This window comes from Lotus japonicus, chromosome 1 (assembly GCF_012489685.1).
Source record: "Lotus japonicus ecotype B-129 chromosome 1, LjGifu_v1.2".
Lineage (NCBI taxonomy): Eukaryota > Viridiplantae > Streptophyta > Magnoliopsida > Fabales > Fabaceae > Lotus > Lotus japonicus.
The window spans coordinates 124,327,477-124,338,613 of NC_080041.1; the positions used below are offsets into that span (position 1 = coordinate 124,327,477).

Consider the following 11,137-nt stretch of genomic DNA (forward strand, 5'->3'; position numbering starts at 1 on the left):
TTCTCATTGAGTTCTTACTTTTTACTTAGTTCCTCCACTGACCAACTTCTTCTCTCTTCTTCCTTGTTCCTCTTACAATACAAACAATGTCAAAAATAATGTCCACAGATCCTCTAGTTGTTGGAAGAGTGGTAGGAGATGTACTTGATAGTTTCACCACTAGCATGAAATTGACTGTGAGTTTCAATAACAAGCAAGTGTTCAATGGCCATGAGTTCTTCCCTTCCACTATTAACACCAAGCCCAAGGTTGATATTGGTGGTGGTGACATGAGGTCCTTCTTTACACTGGTATATATTTCCAAAAAAATATCACTTTTTTTTCCTTTTATTCATTAAAGGGGAACAAAAACAAAATCCTTGACCTGTTTCCCTGTTTGTTGTTTTCTATAATCATGTTCTCCCACAGTAGGACTCTGTTCTTAGAAGTTAGAATGTTCTCTTAAGAAAACAAAACCTGCTTCATTGAACTAAATGTCTCACTTTTTCACTACTGCAGATCATGACAGACCCAGATGTTCCTGGACCTAGTGATCCTTATCTCAAAGAGCACCTGCACTGGTACTTGATATATATACACATACTATAATCATAAAAACCAGTTATTTTCTTTGATTAACTTTAGCTTTTTTACTTGGACTATTTTAGCATGTTTGTATCAACTTCTAGTTACTTAGAATCAATTTTGACATACAGAAGCTACTCATAAAAGTTTTTTCCCAAACTTGATTTTGATGTTAAAATCAATTATAAACGAATTATCAAACATGGACTGTAATTAACACCAGACAGCCATTTGTTAGATGATTGATCTGGAAAACAATATAACAGTGTTCATGTGTGAAAATTCTGCTTTAACTAATTTTAAAGGTAAATTAGTTTTGAGGAGAAACTTCTGTGTCAAAATTAATCATGAGAAATTAGAAGTCGATCCAAAAATATATATAGATGATGTTAAAAAAGCCCTCTTAGGATTTATTTAACATTCACTTTGTGTTCAAATTATTTGATCTTTTGCAGGATGGTGACTGATATTCCCGGAACAACAGATGCCACATTTGGTAAGTAAATTTATCAATTGATCTACTAGAAAAAACCATGTATATATATGGATATAAATGGTTATGTATGAACATACACATATGTGGATGAGAAAGAAAGACTGACAAATATAGCTGTGTTTTTAATTTTGTAGGAAAAGAGTTGGTGAGCTATGAGATTCCAAAGCCTAACATTGGGATCCATAGGTTTGTGTTTGTCCTGTTCAAGCAAAAACGTAGGCAATGTGTGAGTCCACCATCTTCAAGGGATCACTTCAACACTCGCAGTTTTGCAGCACAGAATGACCTTGCTCTCCCTGTTGCTGCTGTCTACTTCAATGCTCAGAGGGAAACTGCTGCAAGAAGACGCTAGTTTCTATAGCTAGCTATAGCTGGAGCTACTACCTAGTGCAAGCTAAAGCATTGAATAAAGTGATATCAAGTATAATTAGTTTTGCTTTGATGATGTGAATTGAGTACAAAGGGCTTCAGAAATAACTTGCAGAAGGGGAATCAGTCTAGCTCTTCTTTGACTAGTAATTTATGCTGTAATGTTTAGCTTTCCCTGCTCAGATATGTGTTGTACTGTGTTATTGTGTATCATGTATAATATAATTAGCATTGCCTTATGGGTATTATCATTATATATGAGGTTATCTTGATTATATGGAGAAATAAGATCAGGCATGGAGCCACACCATGTCTTTTCCTTACCTTTAATTGTTTGTCTATTTAGGGTTTGGTTTACCAAGTTGAAACTTGATCAATTATACATTTGTTAGCAGTGTTTAGATTTATTCGCAATTTGAATTCATTTTCTCTTTGATCTTATTTTCACCAACTTTTTCTTCTTATCTCTTTTTGTTTTCCTAATCACATTACAAATTGTATCATTCATTTCTCTGTATTTTCTTCTTATCTCTTTGAATGTGGTTGAAATTGGGGTGTTGATGAAGTTTGATTGTTTGTTAGCTTAATAGCCCTATGAACATCTACCGCTCATTTTCCTTCTAAATTTACTATATACTATCTGTTAGAGTCCCACATTGGTTAGAGATGTGGCCAAGCAATTGCTTATATATGGTTGTGCAAACCTTAACTCTTGAGCTAGCTTTTGGGTTGAGTATAGGCCTCCTTCATGGTATCAGAGCCAATGGTTGTTTGACCATGGGCTTGGGCCCCTATCCTAGATCCATTTGTTGTGGAGACCTCCCATATTTGGGCCACCCGTTTCATTCCACGCTCCAGATGTTCTACACTGAGCGTGAGGGGGTGTGTTAGAGTCTCACATTGGCTAGAGATGTGGTCAAGCAATTGCTTATATATGGTTGTGCAAACCTATGATCTCCATGAAGTAGAGCTTGAAAATTTGACAGTCTGATCCATAGGCTTTCACACTAAACAAACATGCAATATGGCAGTCACGCGAACAATAGTTCCACCTCTTTGTTTTATTTTTTATGTCTAATTTTATCATATCACATTACCACATTTGTCTCTAATCTTCTTCATATCCCATATTGGTAAAAAACATGGTGAATTCTTAATGTAGTTAATTTATAAGGACTTGAAAATAGAACTGCAACTACTTATCCAAATAAAGTTTCATTCACACTTAAAATTACATGCTCTTAAAAATTACCTACACCCAATGAGAGATAAGAAAAGAAGAAGAAAAAAATAAGAGATATGAGAGTAATGTGATAGGTAAAGAAGAAAGATATGAAGTTAAAGTTGATGAAAATGAAATGAAAGAGAAAATACAGTGTGAATGTATCTAAATGTCTCATGAGTTAACTTGTCCAATGATATTTTGTTCACACTTAAAATACATTTAAACTATGAGAGATACAAAAAAGATGAGAGAATTAGAGATATGATGGATGATCTCATAGGAAAAGAAAAGATAGGAAGAGAAAGTGAATCAAAATAAAATAGAACATAAATTAAGCTGGGGAGTAATAATCAAAACCCTAACTTGTCTCAACCTTACTCAAAGGTGGTGTATTGTGAAAATATTATCAACCCACATTTATTCGAATTACAATTGAATAAGCCAACTTGTTTAACTCACTAACCGAAGGTAGCTAAAGCCAGAACTCACCAAACAATGAGTTGAGTTGGCACAATTTTAATGAATTATTGGTGGAGTAACCTAGATTTTCATAGCTCAACTTCACCAAAAAATTCTTGTAAATTTTCATTTTAATAATTATTTTATTTTCTAGCTATATATTTTGTCTAACAATTCTATAGTATTGATTAGGAAAATTTGTTAATTCAATAGTGTAATGCCGAGAACTAGACATTTGAAGCGTGAAATTTACAGAAATATATGACTTTGATACCACCTTAGAATTCAAATTATATTTAACTATACTCAACTAGTTTATAGGTGAGAGGTTGCTTGATCAACTTTTTATAATAATTTATTTAATTATATCTCTAGAAAGATTTCTGAACATATGATTGGATGTGTGTGTATATGACTTTGGATGAAAATTATTCCCAAGCAATGGTTGCCAACTGTATTACTCAGCAACATGGCTCCGGAAAGAGTTCAAAATTCAAATGAACTGGCCAGAAGTGATCTCTGCATGCCCTAGATCTTAGGATTAAAGTTGAAACCAAAAGGTATATAAACCAAATTAAGCCAATGCAACAAATTAAGATCAAACACGAAGCACATCATGAATTGAGTTTGGTTTATATATGTATAAGATTGATGTGTCTAAACCTAGCTCTCAGGAACATATCCCTTTGAAGTTGAACGAAACCAGACCAACTATTATTTATTAATAATGTATGCTATTGGTTCAGGATATTGTAGATACCAATAAGTCGTATGTGTAAAGTTGGAAGATCCCTGTAACTGGAAGGATACTGGATGTGTTTGTTTATACTTTATCAGACTCTCATACAAAACTGTACAAAACAAACCTATCTGGAGCCGAAACGTTTCCACTTTTGCAGTCACGTGTCAGGAATTGCAAACATGCCATCATGTCATGATCACACTTTTTCATTGGATTATTCGTGAGAACTGCAAGTGCAATAAAATATAAAGACAAGATCATTGAATTGGGGAGTGAGGTGCAACCCAATGCAAGTACTAAATTGTAGATCATCAAATTTGCACAGCTGAACCAAAATTAGCAGATACTACATAAAGGTGCCCTACATCTCAGCTAAAGGATCATTTAAGATAAGTTAAGGATAAAAGAAGTGCTAGTAACACTCTCCTTTCTACAGTTTTATTGATTAATTGAAATTTATGAATCATTCTAAATTGGAAATGAGATCTCTTTTTTAGTGAATTTCACATAAATTTCAATTAATCTATGAGAGAGTGTTAAAGAAATTGTTGCTATCACTTTTTATCAACGTAATTGTAAATTGTAATATCTTTTTGTCAAATTTTTTTTCTTTCATTGAGTCTTTATCTCAGATAATTCGTAGACACATTATCTATACTATCTATAAAGGAAGAGTTTTTGCTACCTTGAGGGTAACTTTGTCATTGAACAATTCATTGTACATAATTCTCAAATTAAGTATGGACATTTATGTAAAAATACTACTTATTTTCGTTAGATTGGATCACGGCCGTTGATTGCATCTCCAATATTATTGGCTTTTAAAACATGGGTTTTATTATACTTTATTCTTTGAAATATTAATCAACTAATAATTAATATTAAGAATAAACCTTGAAAGTTAAAGGTCACTTAATAAAAAAAAACTGGCGTGTCCCTTCCTTTTGAACTTCCTTCATCGTTGTCATTTTATAGACTTCTACTATTAATTGAAAATTATTTTAAATAAATATATTAATATTTATTTTATAGGAGTTCTAAAATTTAAAAAGGTATTTATATTTATTTGTATATAATATAATGGATAAGTTTAAAACCTGTAGGGTAAAATAGTCTATCAATAAACAATGTTTCATATTTTTTTTTTACCTATGAACTTTTAAGTAATTATACATATTATTTCATATGAGATTTTTCAAAACAGTTCGATATTTAGCAGACTTTTAATCTCAGCCGTTCGATATCGCCTTGAACTTTCTCCATCAATATTTGTATATAACTTTATACTATTAAGCTTAAAGTATTTTCAATGTTTTTATTATTGTTTAGCTTATATGAGTTATGGAATGTCATAGGTCAAAGTAAATATTAAATATGATATTAGTTATTAATTCCATAAGACACATATTATTAGTTTAGATTTGTTGAAGTACTAATCAACTAATAATTAATATTAATAATAAACCTTAAAAGTTAAATGTCACTCCATAAAAAAAAACTTCCCTATTCCTTCCTCTTGAAATTCCTTCGTCAATCTAATTCTATAGACTTATACTATTAATTGAAAATTACTTTAAATTTTTTTTTATTATTTATTGCATATGAGTTATGAAATTCAAAAAGAAATCATTAATTAATCTATAATATAAAGGAGAATTTTTTGCAACCATGAGGGTAAAAATGTAATTTAATACTTTAATACACATAAGTGAAAAAATTTCCATGGTCATATACGTAAATTTATGAGTAAATTAATATGAAATCAATCTTTGTCATTCATTCTTCTAATCCTAATCATTGATCATTTTATTATGAAACCTTTTGTACAAACTTTTTATATTCTTGACCGTTTTATTTGTTGCTTTTGTAACTCTGATTATAAATTATAGAATGTCACAGGATAAAATTAATTTTAAATATGATGTCACTAAAAAAACATATAGTGTATATTAGTTAAAATATTAATCAACTAATAATTAATATTCATAAAGAACCTTAAAAGTTAAAGGTCATTCAATGAAAAAACTCTCCTAATTCTTCCTCTTGATCTTCCTTCATCAATGTCATTTTATGGACTTATACTATTAACTTCAAATTATTTTAGAAAAATTATTATTATTTATTTCATATGGGTTATGAGCCTCAAAAAGATAAACTTAATATTAAATAAAATCTTACAAAAAATACTACATTTATCTGTAAAGTACAATAAAATGGTTATATCAAAAGAATAAATCTAAAGCATCAATTAGATAAACAAGGACAAACGACACAAATAAAATAAAAAAAACAAATGCACTCATAAAAAAACTACGACAAAAAAAAAAAACACAACCAAAAACATAAATTAACACTTCGCAAAAATACACCTAATTATAAAAAAATTTATTTTTTCTCATTTTCTTACAAATAAATAATTTAAAAAAAAAACATAAGAAAACACAATACAAAATTTAAATGTATAAAAAATACTAGTGTTTTATATTTATGAAAAACTCATTAATTATTTTACATTAACATACTGTTCACTTATTTTTTTGGTTACAAGAGAAGAGGAACACACTGTTCACTTATAATTGCAGATAGTTTCAATTATCTTTTTAATATTTTCCTATCATTGTTTTAGATCTGAGAACTAATTAATTCCCTCATATTAAATTAAAGTAGTGTTTTCAATTATTATTTTTTTAGAGTGAGATACGAATAATATACTATAAAGTAGGGGTGTTCATAACCGAACCAATCCAAACAAAACCGACAAACCGATCCAAAAAAATCGAAATCCAATCAAACCGAAAACCGAATGGACTGAAAATTGAAAAAACCGAAATTATTTATTGGATCGGATCGGATTTCGGATTTGATTTCCAAGACCGAACCAATCCAATTCAAACCGAACATTCACAAATATGTATACTTTTAGTTATACATATATCATTCCATTTACACTTACATAGTACATATTTATTGTATATATATTGATTATATCACACATGCTTATTTATAAAATTACGTTTTAATAAAAAAAGTTCAAGTAATTATTTGAACTATATACATGCATCAAAGTAAACAGTTATAATCATAATTTAAAAATATGTTGACTATGTTATAATTTATGAATGTTATATTAATGTTATAAATTATGTATCGTTGTATTTATCATATATTATATATTTTTAAAATTTATACAACACAATTTCAAAGTATAAAAAAAGTGAAACAAAAACCGAACAATCCAATCCAATCCAAACCGCTATAGATTGGATCGGATCGGTTCGGATTTAAATTTAGTAAAAAATTCATTGGATGACAAAATCATAAAACCGATGAGATCGGATCGGATGATTTTTCTCCTAAAAACCGATCTAATCCAATCCGCGAACACCCCTACTATAAAGAATATTTAATTGGTGTAATTTATTTTATGGTTTTTATATTGAGGTGAAAAATAAAAATTGTAGGTTAAATAATTGTCATTAGTACATTTTTAAAAAAAATTCTCATTAGTATTTGTACATTTATATTAGTTTGTCTCAGAAAATGATTTTGTTTCCATTAAAAAATTAAAATAAACAACTTTTTTTTGGTCAATTAAAATAAACAACTTGAATAAGAAAGTTTCGAAATAGTTTCGGACCCGTTCTTTATCAATTGATCAATTTTCTGGTTGAAGTCGTGTGTTTGATCTATCTGGGCTTTGACCAAAAACAAAAACCTGATCTGGGTTTTTTAAATCGTGCAAAACACCTGGCCCTTTTTTCCCTCTTATATCCCAATTTCATCATAGGACAAACATTTTCATAATTTCATGTCACTTGCTGGATCTCATTTGTGAGTGTGAGTGAGTTAAAGCCTTCCTATTTATTGACCAAAAAAAAAAAAAAAGCCTTCCTATTTAGCAAACCCCAACCTCTTCTTAAGGGATGAAGTGTTGAAACTTGAACCTTTAAATCAACCTACTTGGTTGTTTGTGAGTGTATCTAAGCATTATTAATATTGTAAAAGAAAAACAAGATTATATACACGCATATGAATTATACCATGACCTCTAACATATTCACATTTTTGCTTTAACTAATTGATAACTTGGGATATCATTAAGCTTTTTTTGAACTTATGACATGGCATAATATTAGCCCCCTGTATTTATGATATTTGCACCATCCACTAAACTATTCATTGAAATGCTTAGTACAAACACATATTCTATCCTAATTATAAAAAAATTAAAATTTTAAATAAATTTATTTTCTTTTGCAATACATTCTCATATATTGAGAAAGGGATTTAATATCTTTTCCAGGTTTTGTTGTCTCCAAAATTCCCTCTTACACCAATAAAATTATGAACGATACCCATTTAAAATGAGAGTTAATTATTTGTAAATTATAAAAGTTAAGAAAACATGACAAATTAAGGTTAAAAGATATAAAATTCGTCCATTTTTATACGGGTATCAAAAAAATTGCCTAAAATAATATCAGGTCAATTAACAAAATATATAAATTTATGTGATTCACAATCATGATTTATGTCTCCATTTTATCTAGAGGGTAAATGTGGTGCTTTTCTTTCATGCAAAAGGAAAGAAAAGAAAAACACTTCCTATCAATTTATCAAATACTATCATTCACTTAAAAGTTAAAACACATTCTACTAATAAAAATCCCAGAATCTCACTTTACTATCGGAAAGCCTTTAGACCTTGAAATTAAAATCGTTACAAACAATAAGCATGATTCTATTAGCCATTAATAATACTAGTAAGGTAATGATAGGAGTTTTTTTACTGAAAAATTCGAAGATTTTTAAAGAACGAAAATTTCATCGTAATTTGCATTTAGCCATTAACAACCAACAAACTTGCAAAGAAACTCTACTAGAAGCTTGATATACCTACAAATATATTCACACACAGTTAGAGGAGTAAACAGAGTTGCACGGAAGTCTAAAGACACTACAGGGCAATTCTCCTGTGGAATGCTAAAAGCTTAAACTTAACAAACAAGCCAAACTTTTCAGCTCACTTAGTTGTTAATATACCATCTGTGAGTAGCTAACAAGAATGAGTTCCCTTCACAGCAAATAATTATAAATACTTACAAAATAATCAAACACACTGCAGTATGACCTGATATACTATTTACATGCAAGACATTGAAGCCAAAGTTCCCCACGAAAGTTCTAACAGATACAGAGTACAGACAACAAATGCATCCATATATCACAGATAATCCTACAGCTGAAAGATCTTAATCCATCTGGCATAAGCAGATGATCTAAAATGGAGAAGCAAGTTAAGATAAGAACTATTATGTTATTTTCTATACTCTTTAAGATATTTCCTTATTTTGGACATTATTTTTGGACACTAAGCCCTCAACAATACAATTCTATTAGATAAATAAAGACACATTTTTTAAATTTAATTAGCAGCCTAAAACCTATCATGGTAGGTCCTTGTATGATAAAATTCATGTATTTCCTCTAACAAACAGTTAGATATTCTATTATTAAAAACTAAGAAATCCAAATCCATAAATATTTCCCCCCTCCCCTGCCACCCATTTAACCCCTTACTACCAGTTTAGTTACATCTAGGAAGGTTAAACTGTATGACCTCTTACAAATTACTCAAACACCTTGGGACCAGGTACTAACCAAATCTAAGTGGGGCAATATTTACAATTAACTGACAACAAAGGCAATATTGATAGTGTTAAGTTCATAAAATGCTATTTCTGACAATAAGAATATATCCATTCTAGCATAATAATATATCTCAATGACAGAGCATGTAAAAATGGTGTACACTGGTTTATGATATTAAATAAAAAATGCCTCATAAAGTACATTGGTGCAAAAGAATTTCTTTATTATCAGTTAGTCAACAACCTATCAGCCTTAGTTTTTCAGGTGTACCCTACATAGATCAAGGATGCCAAGTAAAATGAAACCCAAGCCAAATAAAATGATACCCTCAAAAAACTGAAGCTGCTGATGAAAAACTGTACAATAGGTGGTGGAATGAATCTTGAGTCATAGAAGGTCTGGATGAATTTCAATGGGCACAAGGGGAGGCATAATGGAAAGGGATATATATGCACTAATATGGATGGAGCAAACTCTTCCAACCATAGTAGGCTTCCTAGAGCTGAGCAAAGCTTTCTATTCAATTGAGAGGAAACAGAATGCTAATCAACATCAAAATTTCCATATTTCCACCAAACTTTCAGATAGATTGTTTGCTTATGATATTCCAATAAAGCAATATAATGAGAAATCATAAACAGTACATCTAATCAATAGATTCTGTAAGAACTCTAGACAGGCCATTTTATACATCTAATGGGGCATCCTAGACCCCCACAGAATAGATCGAATGACTAATTTACAGTTGAAACTGCAAAAAGGTCATTCTAGTCCAAAATTCCTCTTATTATTATCACAACAAGATATTATGCTCTAATAATCATTCAATCCACACAGAATTTAAATGTGGCTATTATTTGTCCGTGGGATTTAAATTCAAAGCAGAGTCCATAATTTAGATCAGATCTACATATCCAAATAAGGAGAGAAGGGGTAAGAAGAATCAGATTCAGCTAGTTGGCAAATTAACTTTCATGGTCAGTTTGCATGTCGGAATACTTTGATTCTGAAAATACTTAGACTATACAAGTCTCAAGCAGCATGGCCCAATTTGAATATCCTTAAACTAAAAGACAGGACTCTATATATTTAAGATGTTACTAATGTAAGTTTATTCCATCATAAGCAACTGTGGTTGTTGTGACATGTCATAAGTATATATGTATTTTGTCAAATCAATTGATCAAAATAAATACCTCTGCCTTACCACTCTCATAAAAAGCTACTAAATACAAGAGGTAAGTAGTAACAACTCTAGTATGCAAAATCAAGTCTGGCATTTTACTTCTGAGCTGAAATCCCCTCACTCAAGCAGCAAGCTAAAAGCTAGGATCACAGAGCATTCACTCTGATGAAGATAGATGTAAGCGCTCCAACTATTCAATTACATATGATTCAGTTGAACACACAAATTAGGTATCATGTTAACAACTTGAACTTATCTTAAAATCCAGTCTGACCTAGTTTTCTACCACCATACAAACAAAATCCATAATTGAATTAGACCTCGAGCAATACGTGCTAGCCCAGCTAAAGATCTTCTGAAAGAAAACCTAAAGGAACATAACCTTTCAAAGTCAGAAGAAAAAATGCAGGTGTACTGTAAATATATCTACTTCCACAACACACA

General features: G+C 30.3%; 1 protein-coding gene across 1 annotated transcript; it reads left to right on the forward strand.

The window, feature by feature from the left end:
* On the forward strand, positions 1-1,759 carry LOC130730208 (protein TERMINAL FLOWER 1-like). Its single transcript, XM_057582155.1, has 4 exons — positions 1-290; positions 499-560; positions 1,020-1,060; positions 1,195-1,759. The coding sequence occupies exons 1-4, from the start codon at positions 87-89 to the stop codon at positions 1,410-1,412; spliced, it is 525 nt and encodes a 174-aa protein (XP_057438138.1). The 5' UTR covers positions 1-86; the 3' UTR covers positions 1,413-1,759.
* Positions 1,760-11,137: the final 9,378 nt, after the last annotated feature.

What these genes read in the sequence shown, in the direction of transcription:
- LOC130730208 (XM_057582155.1), top strand. Translation starts at nt 87, where the DNA reads ATGTCAAAAATAATGTCCACAGATCCTCTAGTTGTTGGAAGAGTGGTA. An exon ending in TGAGGTCCTTCTTTACACTG is followed by an intron (nt 291 to 498) that starts GTATATATTTCC and finishes TCACTACTGCAG; the next exon opens with ATCATGACAGACCCAGATGT. An exon ending in AACAACAGATGCCACATTTG is followed by an intron (nt 1,061 to 1,194) that starts GTAAGTAAATTT and finishes TTAATTTTGTAG; the next exon opens with GAAAAGAGTTGGTGAGCTAT.